Below are 22,490 nucleotides of genomic sequence, written 5' to 3'. Positions count from 1 at the left end.
TTTCATTTAGCTGACAAGATTTAGACTTTTTCCTAATGATGGGATACTTCCAACTACAGCACAGGAAATAAAGAATACGAGAAACACGAAGGGGTTTAACAGATACAATTAATATGGAATAAAACCGGAAGATCATTGACTTCAAAACTTCGGTCAAAGCCAAATAACGCTAAGATGCCAAAGAATATGCCTATAAAACAGAGGTCTCCATTCCGAGAAGCAATTTCACACCCGGAGTTACAGCAGGACACGATATCAATATTTGTAGGCACAAAGAAGGCCCGACAAGGAGTTTTATTCACTTCAACACCTAATTACGCCTGCACTCACTGGTTTTAAACCTTTTTAAATGCATCTTAATTATCGGTGCTGGAGCAAAAATCTATCACTGTGTTTACTTTGTAATGTCGAAAATGTCAAAATTCTTTCTCGCTGTCCTCACATGAACTTGATAAGCAATTTTTTTCAGCATTTGACATGGAAAATATGACCTCTACTGGCGTCTCTGAAAATATAACCGATCCTGAGGTATCGTCTGCAAAAAGTTTTCCATTTTATGCTGCCCAAAGTGGTTACGATTTACCGGTGTATGGTCTTAAGAATGGACAATTTTACTCCATACACATTCCTGCAATCACCTGTATTGTCCTTAGCTTTGTTTCTGCTGTAGCCATCATAATTGCATCCTTTAGACTACAGAACATCAAGACATTCTTTTCATGGACAAAGAGTGAACGGTTTGTTGTCTATTTGGCTCTGTGTGACGGACTTTTCAACTTTGCCCATAGTATGGACCACACTCACATTGTTCTGACCAGAAACCATGTGTACCCTAAGGAACTATGCGAGTTTTACGGCTTTATGTTGGCTGAGTTTATCACTGCTCAGAATCTTATGGTGAATGTTGTTGCTCTGAATGTTTTCGTTTTAATATATTTCACGAAAGACTTGAATTTTGGCGCATATGACTGGCGACTTCTATTGTACACCTTTGGTCTTCCATGCGTCGGAGGAACAATGGCTGCTTACTTCGATATGCTAGGACCTAATGGTACTTTGTAAGTTAATATAACATACCTGTACGAAGTGTTCTTTTATATATAATCTCATTTTCATTTAAGGTGTTCAATGTTTTTTGTTTTTTTTGTTTTGTTTTGTTTTTTGTTTTTTTGTTTTTGCAATATAGTCTTTCCTCAGCATATTGGCAGATTTTTATTTACATATTAAAGCACAATAAATGTAAACACACTCAATAGAAAAATTTGTTACGTGGCTCAAAAAAGGAGAAACAGTGGAATGTTGCATGTGCTGATGCACAGCTAATCTCAAATGAGGAGCGTATCATTTCAATGACTATAATGGATTATTTCGTACATTCACACAACATACCGATATCACTGAACACTACCATGTTCTCATATTTTCAAAAGCAATGTTTTATAATCGATCAATTTTTTTTTCTATCTGATTTATATTACAATTAATTTCGATTTGCAGGCAGAAACATGCACTACGATATATATGCATTTTATTTGAAAATGATTAAGCAAAATAAATTCATCAAGCGCCAAAATATTACCAGGAAATATCAATAAAAATACCTGGTAATGATTCATATAAGTTTAGGATAATCGAATAACAAGTATTTTTTGTGTTTAGTTGCTATTTTGACGGAGTTAAGGGAGAAGTTGCCAACCTGTTCTTCACCACTGTACCACTCTTAACCGTCCTTTTCATGAATATAATCGTTTACGGCCTGACATGGAAGCGGATCAGAAGCGAGTCTAAGCGTCTTCAGCACACCCTGGGACAGGAGGCCGCCACTATCAGGGCCTCTCTTCAGGCAGCGAAGACCATGTCGTTATTTGTCACAGCTTTCTTCGCCCAATGGTGGGCCATGGCTCTGTACGGAATCTGGCAGATGATCGCACCTGTTCCCCAGACTCTGTTTCAGTTTGTGACTACGTTTTCCAACATTGGCGGTATCCTTAACGGTATCGTCTACATCCTCATCAGACGACGAAGAACCAAACCCAAGTCCAAGAGAGCAGCGAATGTGGACAAACCATTTCAGAATATCAATTCCGTTAGCGATAAAGTTGAAAATTCAAGTGTTTGAATCTGCATGTGCGTGATGTATGTGTTGATTTAGAGATGTTAATAGAGCCTAGAGGTAGCTGAATTTCTTCGTGTGACGCTCAATTTGATTGAAAAAAAATCAATCTAGAATTCACATGCTACTGATTAAACACTTCTTAACACGAACTTGAATGATTCTGCTAATCTAAATCGAATAACAGTTTGATAAATGATGTGTAAAACATTCTTAACAGAGATTAGAGTATGTAAAGTCTTTAGAGGTATTTAAATATTCTAGTTCATGTATTTGTTCCTTATACAGCTGTTAAAACAAAATTGATAGTAATCTTTGGTTTCATACGGCGAAATTCTCAATCGCTTTTCAAATTTATCTTTAATAAACGTTATAGCTAAAAATTATAATATCTACTGGTATTTAAAATACTATGAATTTCTTCTATCAAATATTTTGAAAAAATATCGATAAAATCTACTGGCTTTTTAGGTCACCTGCGTCACTCAGGTGACCCATTGCAATTTGTTTTCGTGCGTCGTTCGTCGGTCGTAAACTTTTGAACATTTTCAGCTTTTTCTCTGGAACCGTTGAACCAATTTTAACCAATTTTGGTATAGAGCATCTTTGGGCAAAGGGGGACAAATATTGTGAATTTCATGGTCCCTGTTCCCTGAGGCCTGAGGGGTGGGGCCAAAACCATTAAAATTAATGCAATTTTCAAAAATCTTTTTCCCTACTCCTGGACATCAAGCAGTCAAAGTGTTGATTATAACATACAATGAGTCCTTTACCTAAGTTGTGAAATTCATGGCCCCAGGGTCAGGGATTCTGGAGTTAGAGTGGGACGCTATTGATCATATAGTGAAACTGCATAAATTCTTTAAAAAGCTTTTTTCTTTCCCCCTGTATTTTAAAAAAAGAAATTAAGTGCATGGTTATAATGAGCAAAGGTGCCTCTTCTAAAATTTTGAATATCATGGCCCCTGTATCCGGGGTTCTAGTGAAAGGGGGGGGGGGCTCTATTGATTATATGGTGAAAATGGTTATGATGAGCAGGGCTGTCTTTTCCGAAATTGTGAATTTCATGGCCCCTGGGTCTGGGATTCTGGTGTTAAGGCGGGGATCTATTGATAATATAGAAAAATTGCATTATTTCTTTGAAAATCTGTTTTGCTCATGTATATTTGAAAGACATATTGAGTGCATGGTTATAATGAACAGGGTTGCCTCTTCCAAAATTTTTAATTTCATGGCCCCTGGGTCAGGGGTATCTGGTGTTGGGGGCTCTATTGATTATATAGTAAAAATGCATAAATTCTTTGAAAATCTTCTTATCTGCTCCTTGGTATTAAGCATACAAACTAAATGCATAGTTATGATGAGCAAGGGTGCCTATTCCAAAATTTTGAATTTCATGGTCCCTGGGTTAGGGGTTCTAGTGTCAGGGTGGGGCTCTTTTGATTAAATAGCGAAAATGCATACATTCTTTGAAAATCTTATCTACTCATGGGTTACCGTATTAAGCAGTTAAAATAAGTGCATGGTTATGATGAGCAAGGGTGCCTCTTCCAAAATTATGAATTTCATGGCCATTAGGTCAGGGTTTTTAGGCAACATAGCTTTATCTATCAGTTGCCCTTTTCACAAAAAATCTTAAGTTTTTACGTAAGATTTTAACTTAAGAATCTCTTGCGACAAATCTTAAGTGTGTTTCACGAACGCATTCGTAGCAGATTGAACTTAAGATTTTACTTACGACAGACTTCATCCCTAGCAACGACTTAAATATGCTTTATAATCCTTAAAAAAGTGGGTGAAAATAAAAATACAACTTAGTTTTCAACATTTGTCAGCATAACAAACATTATTGACAACAAACATCGAATGCAATCGTTTGTGAAGCAAGGAAGTTAAAATCTGACGTCACAATCGCAAGTCTGACGTAAAAGTAGGTCATATGAAAATCTTTTAAAAGTGAAACTTACATCGTAAATATTTTGTAGTGTATTTCATTTAATTTTTCAACAATGGTTGTGAAATAATATAAAATATAATTGGAAGTTGCTTTTAAAAGTTCAATTTAACGTGTATTTTGATTTTTGCGGTTTTATTTTTACAATAAAATCGGTTTTAAAATACTTAAGAGAGGGTTGGGGCTCTCGTAAAGTTACGACAGATTTTGCACTTACGACTTTCTTAAGAATTTTTGTGAAAACGATTTTTATCATAAGTTTTAACTTAAGATAAAAATATATCGTAAGATTTTTTGTGAAAAGATTCACAGTTTTTTGTATTTCATACTTCTATAGATTATACTCAGGTGATCATTAAGGCCCTTGGGCCTCTTGTTTTATAATTCTTTGACTTTCACTCTGTTTTTCAAAAATATGGAAATTTTGATATATTAACAGCCAGATTAAAACATACTTTATTGTTTGTGAAACATTTATGTCATATAAGTTAACTTGGTATACTTATAATGTGGACTTTCTTTCTACAGTGTAGTTTTTTTATTATTGCAATAAAGTGTATATTGTGTGTATTGTAACATTTTGCACAGGTTTTTAAATCTTTAAATTTCAGGAGGTAAAAATCAGAACAAGAAAACATATGCAACAGGTAAATTTGTTCAAGAGAGCCATAGGGAGAAGTAAGGGGGGGGGGGGGAGTCCCTTTTCAATCTGCAATTGTTTTTATTACATAAAGCCAGTTGCACTTTATGTATATAAAATCAAAGACACATCAGACATTTAATGCTTTTGTAACCTATCCAAAAATGTAAATAAATACATAAAAAAGAATACTGTGTAATCAATATGCTGGAAGCATGGTTTCAAAATGTCAATCATTAAGGGGTGTAGAACAGTCACTTTCTACCATATGTGGAGAAAATTATATTCTTAATCCTTAAATACCATATAACATAACATTATAATTGCTCCCATTTTGGACCCCTGAGGTCAAACAACATCTGAACAAAGCGTAAAGGAATATACAGAAGGAATAAATCAAATTGGTTGCAACAATCAGACATAAATTAAAACTTAATTCAGAAGATTTTAGCAGAACGGGGGCAGGTGTGTATTGATATGCAAAAACTGCTTTGAAGAAGAAAATTCAGATAAACTTTACTACAGCATATTCAAGAAGATTTGTAAATGTAGATGCTCAAAAACTCTTAAAGACTTTTAGAAATGATGAAATCGCAATTTTTTTCCCAAATCAATACCACCTAACGTATGATTATACTTAATACAACTATTCCTTACGATAAAAAAAAAAAAACAACTGCTTCTTCAATAAAAATGGAACTCAGAGATTTCCATATATTGTGATTGGTCATCTACAAAGTCCATTCTGATTCTACATGTAAACAAGTACATGTACTCTGAAGTTGATATTAACTTTAATAGCAGATTAAATTCTGTATTCAAGCTAAAATAATATTTTAAAAGGGATGTCTTAAACATTCATTAAATAAAAATTTGGTGTAGCATTCCTCCTTAATGTATTTTTTTGCAATCAATTAAGTTTGATAGATTGAGAAATATCATTTTGATACCAAGGTAAGAGCTTCTCAGTGAAAAGCGTCTTCTTATCATCAACCATGTTAAATGAAAAGTGGATCAATTAAAGACTATAATATGTACAACAAATTATTGAAGTCTACTCACTGGGTTTTACTTTAAGTTGGTAAGGTAAGTATTGAATAAACTGTGCATCTGTATCACAGTCAGTAAATACGTGTAGAAAGTATTGAAAAATTCAGTAAATATACACATGTATGTATTTCCTAATTGAAAACAGTAAATACACGTATTTCCTAAGCAGAATAGGAATTTCATGTATTTCCTTAAATTCAGAAAATACATGAATTTCCTGATTACACATATTTACTTTAACATATATACTGAACAAAATATAAAAGAAATACAAAATTCTATAGTCGGGTTTCCAGTTACGACAACTTAAACTGCCAAAATTACGAAATTTTCCTGTTTTTATGGAATATTTGTCATTGCTGAACATACATATGTAACGTAAACTGTGATTCGTTGATATGCCATCGCGATTCTGTGCAGCAGCCAATCAAATGACCCGCGCATACATGCAGCGATATTTCGGCGAGTTTGCCCACAGGTGATGAGTAAATGACGAGATCACCCGGGGTTATCCGACGATGCAGGGTTCCACACTAACTTTTTAAGGCTTTAGTCCAGCCGGACTAGTGCTTCATTACTTTTACTAGTCCGCACACGATTTTATTAGTCCGTCAAAAAAAAAGAAACATCAATGTTTTTTAACATTAATTTAACGTGACAATTAATATAAGTATTATTTTTTTTAAATAAACAAAGTATTTACGTGAAATATATTATTCCACAGATTCATTGAAATCTCTCAATCAGCAAGTTCGATCGTATTCCCAATCTAGTTTTTTTTTTAATTATTTTTTTTTGTCTTTACATTACATCCAAAACGTCCAGCATCTTTCTTAAAAGTGTCCTACTAAATAATGATCGCTAAAACCTTATACTTCATATCGATCAGTCGAAAAATTAAGTGCTGAATTGACCCTGCATTGCGTAACTACCCGCCAAAAGCTAGAAATCTAAAAATACACGCGGGATTTTCCAGTAAAAGTTTGTCGAGAATCGGACATCGGTAATTTATTCATATTGTTTTTCAGAAATTTTTATTGGTCCGTTCGGACTAATTAGCCACATATTTTATTAGTCCGAATGAAAATGTATTAGTCTGAGACTAACGGACTAACGTTAGTGTCGAACCCTGCGATGTTGTAATTTATTTATATTACAGTTCTCCAAAATCATACTCTCCTGTTCCAGTGAGAAGTGTACGGAATTTCATACGTAGATTTTCCACCTCGGGATCTGAAAATGTCTTATAGAGGTCCTTATAGAGATTCTTATTTTACTTTGCATTGATGTTGACAATATATCCCATATTTCGGACCCAAAGATAACCATTGTTTTAATCAAATAAATTAAAAATGAAGCTTTAATTGGTGAATTTATAGAAATTATAACTTTGTTTGACAAGAAGACTGTCTGTTATCCTTTAGTTTCAACATTTTCTCTCCCATCACTAGTTACAAGAAATAGATTAGAGAACTCTTTGTATGCTGAAGGTGTGAATACTAATTTACCTTTTAGCTCAGTATCGTAAATAGTCATAGCAAATGATGAAAATTTATCTAAAGCGTTCTTCAGTAATATATATTTTTTCCAAGAATTTGTCATTGAATTTGTGTTACTTTAACAAGTTTCCTCACAAAAAAATTATGGTACCTTTCCAGGCATTTTGCAAGATACCAGAGGATGTTATTTATTATACATGTATAATCCTATTGGAAAATACTAGCATCAAATATCACATTTTTGGTGTCTTTATCTACTAAAACATTCTGAAAAAAAGTTTAAAAATCACAGGATAATGATAATTGTGATTAATTTGTTGTATATTGTAAAGAGATACATTCGCACTCGTGAAAATATCAAAAAATCCTGTCTCACGAGTGAAATAAATTCCATATTCATCTACAAAACATTGAATTTTCTGTTTATTACATTTTCTTTGACTTTCCCTTTGCCTCTGTCTTTTCTTAACACACTGTCATAGGCTTGACATCATAGTTGAGCGGTTGAGACGTCATAGTTTAGCAGTTGTGTGATTGAAAACATTACATAGCATGGATTTTAGCAAAATATTTATGAAGAAATTTGCAGTTTTAGCTCTATCAAGATGCTTAGGTACTATCTCCATCTTATGACAGGCCAGAAATTATTTTTTACTTACTTTGATATCCTTTCACACTGTGAGAGAATATCATTTTGGTATCCTTTCACACTGTGAGAGAATATCACTTTTATTCAATAAATAAATCACAGTATTTCACTGTTGAAAATGTAATAAAAAACTGATATTCGAGCAACATATAGTCAGACCTTAATCTACTTGGATTCCACGTGAATTTTCCACCATGTTAGGATATAGAGCACTAGGACAACAGTTATCGGAACAGTTACAAAGAATATGCTGGAAAGGGTCACTTTAACGGTATCAAATGCACAACTGTAATTAGAAAAAAAGGAAATACTTTAAGTGAGTGAAGCTCAAAAATATTTTTCAAGAATAATTAATCCAATTTAAAGTAAACGAATGTATCTTTTAAAAAAGTTATATATTGAATGCAAATTTTAAGGTTTTTATACTAAAATCCGGAAGGTCAATAATATCTAACATTGTGATTTAAAAGAGGTCACATGTTACCTAAGAACGAAATAGGAATCATCTTTAAAGCGCTAAATATTAAAATATATACTTAGATCCCGAGGGTCCATAACATCCTAAAATGACTGCATACACTGACATCACAAAAGGTACTCCGAATGTGTAAAGAAGAAGCTTCCAATCGTATCTGCCAAATTCAAACTGCTTCTGTAGATAAATGAGTCCAAAAGCGTTAATTGCTGCGACATTCGTCATTAAAAGCTGCAGAGACAAATCTATACAGATAAAAGGCATAAAAGTCGAACAAATCTTTGGTATAGACATGTTATTTGGTGATTACCATTTGAAGATGGTCCATGCTGTGTGTCACATAAAAAAACTCGCAAAGAGATTTAGTACACTACAAAACGTTCACATGCATCCAAGAAAAGAAAGAACGCGTCTGACTCCGCAATGATGACGGCGGACGCACAACAGAAATGCAAAAGATACAATACAAGGCAAGAAGGTGAATAAAAAGAAGCTATTCTGTGTCTGTTCCAAAACATCTACATCATATCCATCACTATGGATTTTCCGCTTTCTTTCTTTCTTTTTCTTTTATTCGAAATATCTACTCTATTGTGTAACAGGAAAGAAGAAAAATGCGACGACGATTCGAATCTACCCCCCTTCGAATCTTTAGTCAGGTGCTCTACCAACTGCGACCGAATCCGTCTGACCGCCACACTTAAAAGCTTGGTAGATTCGATGTAGTTACCTGTTCCTTAACGAATTTACTTTCATATTCAGGAGTTACTCCGACATTGATTAAATACGTGCAAATATTCATCATCAACTTTATGCACTCCGACAATTGAAATCATTCTAATTCTTCAACAAAACGCTCCTTTGGGCTATGTTATTGTTAGTACCTACAAGAATTCCCTGATGCCAGAGTATGATTTCATATACTGATGATTAATTGAGAAAAAACATGACATTTATTTCAAAGCATTCTTATTTAACTTCGCCTATCAAAATACCGATATCGAAAAAAAATTAAACAGGATGAAACAGGACTGGTTTAGATGGCTTTTATCTGTTGAACCCTTTGAGGGAACACTTTGGTGTCTTGAATTGGGTTTAAAATTTATTGCAGGAATCTGAGGCTATTTCATAGTTTTAATGAATCTGATATGTAACATTTCCTTTATCATTTCCTCTAAAGAAAAACATAATCTTTGTCTAATCCATTTAGAAAATGTGAAAAGTTTACAGACGGACTGACGGACGACGGACAAAGAGTGATCAGAAAAGCTCACTTAAGCTTTCAGCTCAGGTGAGCTAAAACATAATCTTTTGATTTCTAGTATATGAAAGCTATATCCTTTATAGAAAATCATCAGCAATGAGCTATTTTTTTTTTGTTCCAATCCATCATCGTTTTGAGTAAAAGAAACTGGTAATAGATACATGCTAAAGTTATAAACAAGTTTTAAACAAGTTTTTTTTATTAATTAGTTAAAACAATAGAAACCTAAGCAGAGCAAACACGCCCCCCAGAAATATCAGAGGTGGGGTTCAGGTGCCATTGAAGAACAAGCATCCCCTGTTGTGAGCTCTTTGTCTTGACTGAGTACAGGAACATCCGTAAACAAATCAATATGAAAATAATGGCGTAATAATTTGTATTGAAACATCATTGAACATGCGACCTGACGACAGGTTGAATCTGCAAACAAGGTCATTTTTATCGACCATAGAATCTGCGAAATGTTGACTTTAAAGTAGATTGTTGAAACCCTCGAGCCAGCAACATTTATCCCTGTCTATTGCAAGAAACGGTCAATCGCGAAGCCATTATTAAAACATTGTTTATCTTTCGCATTGTCTAAATTAATTACCCGATATATGAACACACACACACACTCACACAAACGCACACAATATTTGTTTTCAAAAAAGGGCAGTGCTTAGAATATATATCAAGTTACAAACCTATTTCAATATTTCAATAACAAGTATAATCAAAAAAAAAAAAAAAAAAAGATCTAAATAATTTTTTTCTTGATTAACAATATTGGATGTCTATGTATGTAAGAATCTGAAGCCAAGAGACTGAACCGTGATTCAACTAATTGAAATCTACAATTATTTTAACCTACATGTATTTAAGATGATGTAAGGTTCATTTTTATGGTATCTACTGGACCTTTGATAGGAGTCTAGTACAGGGGGCTTTTACTTAAATTCGTGGGTTTCCTGGGAATAAACTATTTTTAAACAATATCCTACTGATTTAAAAATCAACGGATGAAGATTCCATATACATATCATGGATGGATCAACTAAGGGATGAAACTGAGCTGAACATTCCATTTCTTTGTCTCTGAATTTCTTATTTATATTTGAAAAGATTTAAGCTTTTGACTAGGACCATTCGAATATCAGCAATGCTGCCTTTGTTCTCTTAAAAGCAGAAAACAAGTGGTAGTATTAAAGAAACTCTCGCAGCAAATGGACACAAAAAGGATACTCCTACCTAGATTTTTTAAAATATTGTAAGTAAAAAAGTTATGGGACTTTGGCCTCAAAATTTAAAAAAAAAAAAAAAACAGAGTTGATTTCTCGATCAAGAATTAGCTTTCATTGAAAAGATGACTTCAAATATCTGTTTCAAAAGAAGATTTCAAACATGTTTAATGGAAAATAAAAATCACTCGAAATATTATTGATCTCAGTCAATCTATTATAAGTTGAAGGCAAGGATCTTCATATGTAATTGATCAAGTTTAAAAAACATAAACAAAACCCATTTTAAAACACACACATCGACTCCGGTTTTATATTGATGATTATCTACCAGAAAAAAGTATTATATTTAGAACAATGCTTACTGCTTATTTTGATACTGTCACTTTCCCTTTATATTGTGGACTTTCCACCATTTGATGATCAAGTTTTTACGAATCCAATATCAAAGGAGAAAAGAATAAAAACTCAATGGTTCATTTACTTGATACGTTTTAATAAGGCGATGATTTTTATGGTTCATCAGGATATTTTTCTTTTTCAAAGAGAGAGAGAGCTTTGTCGTGTGTTTGGCTGTATTTTAATCATCACACAGAGCACGATCTAATTAAAATCAGACTTCTTAGATCCGCGCCATGTACACTCTTACGCAGAGGGTTTTCATCGTAGATCTAAGATAGTCTGATTTTAATTTGATTGCATACAGTATGGGCGGTAATGATATTGTACAAATATACCCAAAAAGAACTCTTTGAATCTTTTGGATTTGTGCTGGCCAAGTTAATGCTCACCCAATATCTAATGGTGGACGTTCACAAACACGGCAATGCTTAAACATGAAACATAGTATGCACACAGTACACCCAAACCATTGACCTCTCTTGGTCTTTAAATAAAATTTAATGTATCTATCAAGGTATATTTATTTCATTTTTATTCATCTATTATGATTTACAAATCTACCTGAAAAATGACAATTGAAACTATGAAAATACTTTCTGTATTAAACATTAAGTATTCGATCTTGCATAATTCTTTAATTCAATTTACCTAACAATTACATTATTTACAGTGATAAATTAAAAAGAAAGGTGAATAACTAAGGGGAATAGCTTCTTTTAAAGCCGAGCAAAAATTTCCATGACGGGGCACCTTTGCTCATTATAACCTTGTACTTAGTTTGCCTGTCTTATACCCAGGTGCAGAGAAGAAACTTTTCAAAGAATTAATGCATTTTCACTATATGATCGATAGACCCCCGCCTTACCACCAGAACCCCTGACCCTGGGGTCATAATTTCACAATTTGGGAAGAGGCATCCTTGCTCATCATAATTATACATTTAGTTTGTCTGCTGGATACCCAGGGCAGATTTTTGAAGAATTTATGCATTTTCACCAAATGATCTATAGAGCCCCATTCTAACACCAGAGCCACTGACCCTGGGGCCATGAATTTCATAATTTTGGTAGAGGACTCGATGCTCATACAAATCATGGCAACAGTTTGACAGTTTGATGTCCAGGAGTAAAGTAGATTTTTAAAGATTGCATTTATTTTGGTGGTTTTTGCCCCATCCCTCAGGCCCAATGGGGGCAGGGACCATGGAATTCATATTTGTTTCCTTTTATCTATAGATTCTCCATATATGCCAAAATTGGTTGAAATTGGTTCAGCAGTTTCAGAGAAGAAGCTGAAAATGTTCACATGTTCACAAAACACAGATAGCAATAGGTCATCTGAATGACTTAGGTGACCTAAAATCCTGTGTGGAAATTTTGAGAGATCGATATAGGTTCATTCTAGATAGCCTAAGACTTAAAACAAATTCATATTAAAAGATTTTCAAGTTTTTCCTCTAGCACCGTACTGTAAAAAATCCTCCTCGTCAGCACCTGTCTTCTTCTGTCTCAAATTGAAGTAGATCGGAGCCGAGTGCATGCATTAATTTTACAACACATCCTCGTAAAGGAAACCAAAACTTTTTTTAATCTCTGCAATGAGGAGCTAATATCCCTATCTGTTACAGTCCATGCTCAGCCAGTGGTGGAATATTGCGCTTTGAGAAAAATTGACAAAGTATTGCAAATGCAACATGCTCGCAAACATCTCTGTGAGATACCTATAGGCGGTATAGATGGACATTGTGTCAAAATCCTTTTTGATTCAATATTTTGACTGTAAAAATACTTCTATTGTGAGAAAGCTTTCAAAATATTTTTCAATTATCGGTACATTGACTATGTCCAAAATTATTGCTCTCAGTTTGCCACACAACACAGACACCCACACCTTTGGATAACAAGCATCATTCGTGTTAAGACTGATATTTATATGCTTCTACATTACATTCTTGTGTCTTCAGCTGAATAACTAGCATTGATAGTTCCTACTCCTGAGTCTTGAGATTTCTGATCGGGAATTTTAGGCGCTTTAGAATCCTTATTCCGATTTCTTCGTCTTTTGATGATGATATACACAGCCCCGTTCAAAACACCACCAAGGTTAGTAAATATGACAATCACAGTAAAAAATTCTTGTGGCACCTTTGAAAAGTTTTGCCATATACTAACAATTCCGAGGGCCCACCACTGGATAAAAAAGACAGTTACAAAGAGACTCATCAATTTGGCTGCATTGTGAGAAGCACGCAGTGTCTGTGCTTTTGTTCCAAGCATGGCCTTAATCTGCTTGGATTCCACGTGGATTTTCCACCATGTTAGGATATAGAGCACCACGTTCACAACTAAGACAGCAGTTATCGGAACAGTAAAAAAGAATATGCTGGCAAGTGCCCCTTTTACTGCATCAAATGCACAACTGGAAAAAAAATCAAAAACATAAATTAGTTGACACTGACACGAAAACATAATTCAAAAGCAATCACACGTTAACTAATAATAACGAAATGGGAATACGTCTTTAAAGTGCTAAATATCAAAATAAATACTAAGATCCTGAGGGTCCATAATATCCTAAATTGACTGCACACATTGACATCACAAAAGGTACTCCGAATGTGTATAGAAGAAGCTTCCAGTCGTATTTGCCAAATTCAAACTGCTTCTGTAGATAAATGAGTCCAAAGGCGTTAATTGCTGCGACATTGGTCATAAGAAGCTGCTCAGCTACAAGTCCACATAGGAAGAAGGCATAAAACTCACACAACTCTCTGGGATACACGTGTTCTTTAGTGATTAGCATTTGAAGATGATCCATGCTGTGTGTCAGATTGAAAAGTGCGTCACACAAAGACAAGTAAACGACGAAACGCTCACATCGCATCCAGGAAAAAAAAGATCGCTTCTGACTCCGGAATGACGCAATGATGACAGCACACGCACTAAAAAGACTGAGAAAGATACAACTCAGGGCAGGAATGTGGATGAAAAGAAACCATTCTGTGTCTAGTCCATAAACATCTAAATCATATCCATCCTTTACAATTGTTCTTGGTCCATGTGTGTTGTTTTCCACTGAACTGTTTTTGGTTGAATTCAAGGCAAAAACTTTATCCATCAAAGTATTTATATTGATGGTCTAGTATATTCCAGGAATTCAGAAATTTGTCTCTTTTGGCTATTTTCCGTCAAGCTAAACATGCCTTGCAATAAAATAAAATTTGATTAGATACAAAAAAAAAACCAAAAAACAAACAAAAACAAAACAAAACAAATACCAAAAAACCCCATAATTCTCATGAAAAAAAAATACTTTCAAAGAATAAATAGTTTCTTAACTATTTTCTTTTCTATTTTTAAAGCTGTAATTCAGATATCCCTTTTAAAAGAACTTGGATATTGTTCTGTTCTTGCCAGACTAAGACTTTTAAAAAAAAACACCGAAGCTTTTTTCGGTAGTCAAATAATCACTAGCATAACTCTCAAAATGATTTTATTTACTTTTAGTAGCCAGGAACTTTTTATCAAAAAGACGTATATGTTGCTTCAATTGATCTATAATTATGTCTTTTACAAGGATCCTCTTGTAATAAACTATATATCAAGGTAGAAAGTAGTAAAACAATACTAAAACATATAGTAGTAAAGTGTGGATACAAATACATGTATATGTTATGTATAGTCGAAATCTACATGCTGATGTCGAAATTAATATCATTAAGTAATTTTTAATTTTACATAAGACTTTTTTTTATCCCTTATAACGAGTATAAATTCACAATAGCTCAACCTCATAAAGTAGGTATAGATCAATATTTCTTGGGAAATGTTAGATAAAACTTCTTTTTTTTTTTATATATAGAAACAATTAAAACATTGACATAGTAAAAAGTATCATACAAAGTTTATACTTTCCCAATGCATTCTCTCCAGTTAATTACTTTCAGAAATCCTAATTTCATGGAGCATTCATTCAGGATGATTGCATTATAGATTTCAGCGGTTTCAGGGGATTACCTACTTTTACTTAATAAGCAGATTGCAATATAAAACATCAAATACACTAGACAAAATTGCTAACGCACCACTCAGCATTCTAATTTGTAAACCGAACATTTACCTAATCTGAACGAGTAAATTTAACATGCCATCTTGTCAAATGCAGTCGAATTTGCCGATGCCACGGTGTCAACACAAAACCCTCAAATGACCTTTTTTGCCCGCAAATCCATTTTCAAAAGCCGATTGCGCACTGTTTTTGCACTGATATGAAGTTGTTGGTTTCCAATAATAGTCACTGAGATTGCAACATCAGTGGTATGTCTGTTTCTGTAATGATGAAGAGTGATGTGTCTATCACATCGCCTAAGTGTCAACCTTTGTTTTGGAATCCAAATCCGGTCTATCACACTTCCGGTTACAACAGTATACGGTACAGTCTTACAATAATTGTGTGATAGATATTTAATGCCGTGGCCACATACAGAAGACATATAGAAGACATTTTCGTATTTGTTAATCTAGTCACGGCATTTTTTTTTATAGAAAAAACGAAAATATTTAACTTGGGATTTTGTTTGTTTGTTTGTTTTGTTTTGTCTGTTTGTTTTACAAATCTTTCAAAAGGATCACCCTGCAGAGACAATGCTTGCTGGTCCACCACGCATAGGGTGGGAGATTTTTCTGAGTCTTTTATGATTGCTTACAAAAATAATGCAAATCAAGGAATAGCATAGAAATGTATTCCTTTATAAAGTGTGAGCACGATTTTTATGCATTTCTATGAAATTGTTAAGTGTAACATTGCATTAATTTATCAGTTTGGACATTTAAATAAATTACTTTTAACTAAGGTAACATATCCATTCAACAAATTCATCATAAACAAGTTTTGGAAAGGTAATCAATAATTTTGTCATGGTGGTGAGTTAATAATATCGTCTAGCGTATTCATAGACAAAACTAACAAAATTAATTAGATATCAAATTAAAACTTCAAATCACCTTTGTTCAGACGTTGTCGGAGGAGCAAGGTTTTTTCCTATAATGAGATCTTGTCAGATGGAGCCATCTGTTTTAAGACCATATTCCTTAATTGATTTACGCGCATAACTATATTCTTAAATAAAGGTGTTTGATCTAAGGAGGATTAATGCTATGTACTTCAGATTAACAGTTGACTGATATAATCTGTTGGACTGGAAAACAATCGATTTCAAATTGTCATTCTAGGAAGTGAAAAGCTACTTGAAACAGGATTGTCTTGTTCAAATATTGATATTCAATGAATGACCTTCATTCTTCTAATACTCGTTTAAGAGTATTAAAGTATAAATTGCATATACTCTTCAACTTTAGGTAATCTAGTGTACAAAATTCGCACTTTACATGAAAGAAGCTTACATATAAACAGTAAATTTTTACCAAAAGAAATTAAAGATAATGGTAGATTTTAAGCCAAATCCTTTTAAGGTATTAGAAATAGCAACATTCTATAAAAGGAAATACATTTCTGTGTTTGTATCTCTTAATTGATACAAAAAATTGAGAAAAATTGTCATAGTTAGCGTAAATCAAGTTTCGTCGATAAATGTAAAAATGTCTACTCGATAGACCTCACTTTATCCTACAAAATCTCTAGAATTCAGGAGCTTCCGGGGGCTGAAATTCACCCCCGGGCCCCCACCAGGGCTTCGCCCTGGACACACAGCTTGGGGCTTCCAGACCTCCTGCCTACTTCTTGCCCCCCCCCCCCCAATTCTTCAATTCTTGGATCCGCGCCTGCAAAGCATTTATAGATGCAAAATTTTCAGAAAGTTGCAGAAATTAATTTATCATGTGTATATAGTTTGTTTGTTTGTATGTTGTTTAACGTCCCTCTCGAGAATTTTTCACTCATATGGAGACGCCACCACTTTGTCCTATACTCGGCACTTACGGCCATTGAGCAGTGAGGGATCTTTTTCGTGCCAGCACCTACTGCGACACGGGACCTCGGTTTATACGGTCTCATCCGAAGGACCGGTCTCCATGTCCCACAGTGGGATTCGAACCCGCGACGTAAGGATCAACTCCTTACGCCGCGACTCTAGAGCAGACGCTCTAACCACTGCGCCACGCGGGCGACTCATGTGTATATAGTAACTCTACAATTAAAATTCGATGTTTCGTAATATGTAGATATTTTAGCATTTTAATATCATTTCGAGATTTCTAAAAGGGTATTCAAATTTATTTAGTCATTTTGTTACGCACCCCCCCCCCCCCAATCTGAAAGGTTTGATAGAAATTAGAACGAACCTCATTAGCAGATGCATCAAGTGTTTCTCTCTCACAAGCAGATCCTTAAAGGGCTTAAATTTCCTTCTGGTTTTCCATCAAGTAAAGATAGCGAATGTTTACAACGTTTATGACGTCGGTCATTGAACATTAATTCAAAATAAGCTTGAAAGTCTCCTTTGCATGCCATGGAGTCTATAACTCAGGGACTTGTTACACAGTCTTAATCCAACAGAAAGCTATCCCTTTTGTAAACTCCAGTAGAACCGCGAACCAGCCCTTGGCCACTCTTCTTCTGTTCTAACAAAGCAACAGTGGACCGCCTCCTCCCACACATCGAACAATAGTAACACAATAGCCGGTAGACCAGGTATGTAACCTTACAGCGACCAATAGATTTAACATGATCATTACTCTTACTACAATTAAGGATCCCCTTTTTATTTTATGTTTAACGTCTGTGAATATTACATTAATCACTAAAATTACAACAATGATTTAAAATATATCTATTAAATTTCAACCAATGATTCATGCATATGTTTTTGAAGATGTTTACACATCTGATCAACCAAAATATATCATTTAATCTATTAGACAAAAAACTACAACGAAAGTGTAGCGTGTGTAGAACGTAATTTGCAAGCATAAATGCAGTCACTGTACCTTTATTTGATGAATGTTTGAATTTTCCGAATCATCTTTAGTCGGATTGATTGTATACCATGCTATTTGCATCTCAACAACAGAAACAACGGCCTGTCGTTTCGTTAAATCGCCACTACCATGGGGTCATTGGGGAAAGGAATGAGATAAAATATTGCTACCTTTACCTCCGCAAATAGCAATATTAGTGCCTATTGTCAGTGCACCGTATTTCATTTAAATGCAATCAATTTTTTATTTGTCTCGTTGATAAGCTATATAATATCCCTTCAAGCCTGCTTAGGCTCTAAATTTATAGTATTTAGCAAAATGTTTGGTTCCTGGTCCAGAAAATAGTCTGTGACTTGTAACTAGCAGAGTGAAAATTAACTACCATACGACTTCTTGCCGGGCACAAACTTGTCAAATATGATTCAGTACGTAGGTCCTTTAAATTTTTGGATATTTTATTTTTATACCTTATCACTCAGTTATTACATGAAGAACTCTTTTCGTACTTGTTGTCCAAGTCATCCTGTTAATACTACAGTAATTCGTTTCGCACCCAATTTCCACATCAGTGACTACTGCAACTGATGCAAACCGAAACAATTCAATTTTGAGAAAGGTGGACAGAAATAAAAAGAATAAAAATGTTCAATGGTTGTGTTGATTTGAGCATTTCAGGATAGCAACTCTACACGTAGTTGATTTTGATTTGGAGCCTCAACGTTATCATACTGGGCATTTTGCCAAGATTAAAAAGCAATAAAGATTGAGTTCACCTCACTGAACTATCAAAGGCATCATTCGCAGGAATTCATTGGAGATATATTTACATTAAACGTTTAAATCTAAAGTTTAAACTTATCAAAAACTGTCTAGATAGTTATAGATAAGTTTAAACTTTGGATTTAAACTTTTAATGTAACAATATGACGCACACATCGAGATACAGCTGGCGAAGATGTGTTTTCAGAGGAGATTTTCTGTTTTCGCATTGAATTTTTGTACAGATAAACATGTAAAGGTAAAAAATTGGGGAAAATGAAAAATAAGGCTGGTTTGATAGGGATATTTCGTGATAAATATGTGTTTTACCATTATGATAAAACCCGAACATGCTGCTTTTACAAATTTCTATGTTATATTGTTTTGAGTATCATACAGGGTGTTTCACAATATATGTCAAACATCTAAATGCAGAAAGAAAAAATACAACAAAAGCTACATATACATTTTATATACCATTTTAATCAGCAAATATTCAAAATTATTATTTTAAGTCAGAAGTATCCAACATTCTCCATTTCAGTTTCTATGGCAACGATTTCCTAAAATGTTATACTCAAAGTGTTTTCCTCACCATTGTCCTAAATATCTTAAGAGACTCGTGTTCAGAAATTTCTGACCACTACTTCGTATGTTTCACAGGATACTGGACAAATTTTTTGTTTTATATCTAGCTTTTTAGAACCCCCCACAGTGCATATTTATATTTTTATTTAAAGATGCATTTAAATAAATGTCTTATTTCAGAACTACTGGTGTGTGCTGACGTCCACTTCTCTCGCTCTTCCTTTCAATCAATTTTGCAAACTTAACCGACTCTTGTATGTCTTTAATTGATTAAATAAAATACAATTAAATGCAAAAACTGAACTCACAATTTTATTGAATAAAAATGTTATTAATACATGTAGATACAACTCAGATTCTGGCTGAATGATATGAAGAATAGCTCGTGAAATTAATATCAATAAAATGATTATCATGGCAACATAAAATTAATCTTCAGTAAGATTCGGTCACACACACACACACACACACACACCCTCACACACACACACACACACAAATGTAACTTTGAATTTGATTCTTTGTATGCTTTGAATCTGTACATTTGTGAAATTAAAATATATTTTTCTAACAAAAAAATGCAATTTATAAATGTCAAATTCGGTTTATTCAGTAGTTTGGGTTTTGTATTAAAATTATGTTTAAAGATAATTTTCCCCTGGAATTCTGATTTTTGTTATGCATGTATGTGCCAATCGTTCTGAAAAATTATCGTAAGATAATTTTGAATAAAACAGTATTTTCCAAACCAGAAACTGTAAACATACTTAATTTAGCAGCAATAACATTTTAGCGACTTTCGCGCGGCTCCTTTTTGACTAATTCAAGTACACACTTATGCTAAAGAATATGCTTATGATTAAGCAAATACATATGAAAGCTTGACAAACAAATGCGCAAATCATTTGATGAGGAAATATTTTATGTACGTTTACAGCAATTTTGTTCGCAAGAAAAACTCTCTAAATAACATACCCGGTATCTGAAGAAAAGGTCTTAAAGTATTAAACATTTGTGTCTACAATGGAAATGGAAGTGTTACTGTTTCCTACTCCAGAATCTTGAGACATCTGACTCGAACTCTTTGCTTTAGAGCTGTAATTCTGATTTCTTCTTTTTTTAATGATGATGTACACAGCCCCATTTAACACACCACCGAGGTTTGTGAACACGACAACCACAGTGAAGAACTCCTGTGGCACCACCGCAAAATTGTGCCACACACTGATGATTGCAAGGGCCCACCACTGGATAAAGAATGCAGCGACAAAGAGACTCATTAATTTGGCTGCCCTGTGAGATGCACGCAGCGTTTGAGCTTCTTTTCCAAGCACTGTCTTAATCTGCTTGGATTCCACGTGGATTTTCCACCAAGTGAGGATATAGAGAACCACGTTTACAGCCAGGATAACAGTCATCGGGATGGTTATAAAGAAAACGCTGGCAAATGCTCCTTTAATACCATCAAATGCACAACTGTAAATTAAAAGAAAAATGGAAGCCCATTTTCATATTAAACATATCTGAAGGCTTTTGGAAAAAAAATCAACATTACGTATTTTAAAAAACTAAGAAAATGCTATTACTAAGATCCTGAAGGCCCATAATATCCAAGATTTACAGCTATTGTTGACAACACGAATGAAAACCCAAAAGTATACAAGAGAAGCCTCCAGTCATATCTGCCGAGTCTGAACTGTTTATGAAGATAAATCAAACCAAAGGCATTGAAAGCTGCCACGTTGGTCATCAGGAGTTGTGCCGTGACGAACTCTCCGATGAAGAAGGCATAGAATTCGCACAACTCTCTGGGATACACGTGTTCTTTTGTGATGACCATTTGAAGATGGTCCATGCTGTGTGACAAATTGAAAAGTGCATCACACAAAGACAAGTATACGACGAAACGTTCACTTCGCATCCAGGAAAAGAAAGATCGCGTCTGGCTCCGGAATGACGCAATGATGACGGCGGACGCACTTAAAAGACTGAGAAAGATACAACACAAGGCAGGGATGTGGATAAAGAGGAACCATTCTGTGTCTAACCCATAAACATCTAAATCATATCCATCCCTGGGAGCCTTCTTTTCTTGCAATGTTACGTTTTCTACAGAAATGTCTCCCATCAAACTCAAGGTTGAAATTTGATCCATTAGAAAAACATATGCTAGAGAACCTTGAAGGGAAAACTGTAATACTTCGAATGAAAGCGTCTTTCTTGGTAGTTTGAATTTATCTGCAAATGAATACCGTTCGACCTAGAATAAATATAGGCAATCCTTCGTCCTCGTCAAGTAAATGGTTCTGGATAGCTAATATTGTTCTAATTTTTAAACAAAAATCCTATGGAGGTTTGTAATAAATCAGGCTTGATTCAACATGAAAGACATCAGTCAGACCATATATCGTCGTTTCATTAAATTGCCACTTCTGGGGACTCCTTGTGGGACAGAAACAAGTAACCGTGCAGTGCTACATTAATCTCTACTTTCTAGTAATCATTATAAAAGTACATCATTGTTAATGCATAGTTTTCTCTTCACAGAAATCAAAATCATATTTATCGCTTTAATAAGCTATGAAATTTATCTTTCTTAGACTCCGAGATTTTACGATTGTTGATAATTTATGGATAAATATCGATTTTAGAATTAAGAGACCAGCATATTTCATTTCGATGCATTCTTGCTATGTAATTAAAACTAAAAGGATCAAGGGAATTTCACATTTGAATACTAGTATAATGACTTTTTTTAATTGTAAGATCAGCCGTGTTCATCAGAATTTCGATCTTTTAGTGAAGGTTTATGCAAATGTCGGAATACAATTAAAAAGCTTTTGGTATACCAATACAAAAAAAAAAAAAAAAAAAAAACAAAAACAAAACAAAACAAACAACAAAAACTTGTGATATTATTGTACTATAGTACATGTATATCA

General features: G+C 34.1%; 3 protein-coding genes and 1 pseudogene across 3 annotated transcripts; 1 reads left to right on the top strand and 3 right to left on the bottom strand.

Annotated features, from left to right (window-relative positions):
* Positions 1 to 432: 432 nt before the first annotated feature.
* LOC133183633 (uncharacterized) lies at positions 433 to 2,500 on the top strand. The gene is made up of 2 exons (XM_061318568.1): positions 433 to 1,058; positions 1,660 to 2,500. The coding sequence occupies exons 1-2, from the start codon at positions 478 to 480 to the stop codon at positions 2,117 to 2,119; spliced, it is 1,041 nt and encodes a 346-aa protein (XP_061174552.1). The 5' UTR covers positions 433 to 477; the 3' UTR covers positions 2,120 to 2,500.
* A 4,963-nt stretch (positions 2,501 to 7,463) lies between these two features.
* Positions 7,464 to 9,182, bottom strand: LOC133182680 (uncharacterized; annotated as a pseudogene).
* A 4,027-nt stretch (positions 9,183 to 13,209) lies between these two features.
* Positions 13,210 to 14,383, bottom strand: LOC133182679 (uncharacterized). The gene is made up of 2 exons (XM_061317533.1): positions 13,815 to 14,383; positions 13,210 to 13,684 (listed from the first exon to the last, which is right to left on the bottom strand). Exons 1-2 carry the CDS (start codon positions 14,381 to 14,383, stop codon positions 13,210 to 13,212), a joined length of 1,044 nt encoding a protein of 347 aa, XP_061173517.1.
* A 6,131-nt stretch (positions 14,384 to 20,514) lies between these two features.
* Positions 20,515 to 21,676, bottom strand: LOC133182678 (uncharacterized). Its single transcript, XM_061317532.1, has 2 exons — positions 21,135 to 21,676; positions 20,515 to 21,024 (listed from the first exon to the last, which is right to left on the bottom strand). The coding sequence occupies exons 1-2, from the start codon at positions 21,674 to 21,676 to the stop codon at positions 20,553 to 20,555; spliced, it is 1,014 nt and encodes a 337-aa protein (XP_061173516.1). The 3' UTR covers positions 20,515 to 20,552.
* Between the last annotated feature and the right edge of the window lie 814 nt (positions 21,677 to 22,490).

Source organism: Saccostrea echinata, unplaced genomic scaffold (assembly GCF_033153115.1).
Source record: "Saccostrea echinata isolate AGI-Se365-2 ecotype Australia unplaced genomic scaffold, CSIRO_AGI_Sech_v1 ptg000009l, whole genome shotgun sequence".
NCBI lineage: Eukaryota > Metazoa > Mollusca > Bivalvia > Ostreida > Ostreidae > Saccostrea > Saccostrea echinata.
Note: the sequence above shows the minus strand (reverse complement) of the source record. Positions and strands in the feature narration are given on the sequence as shown.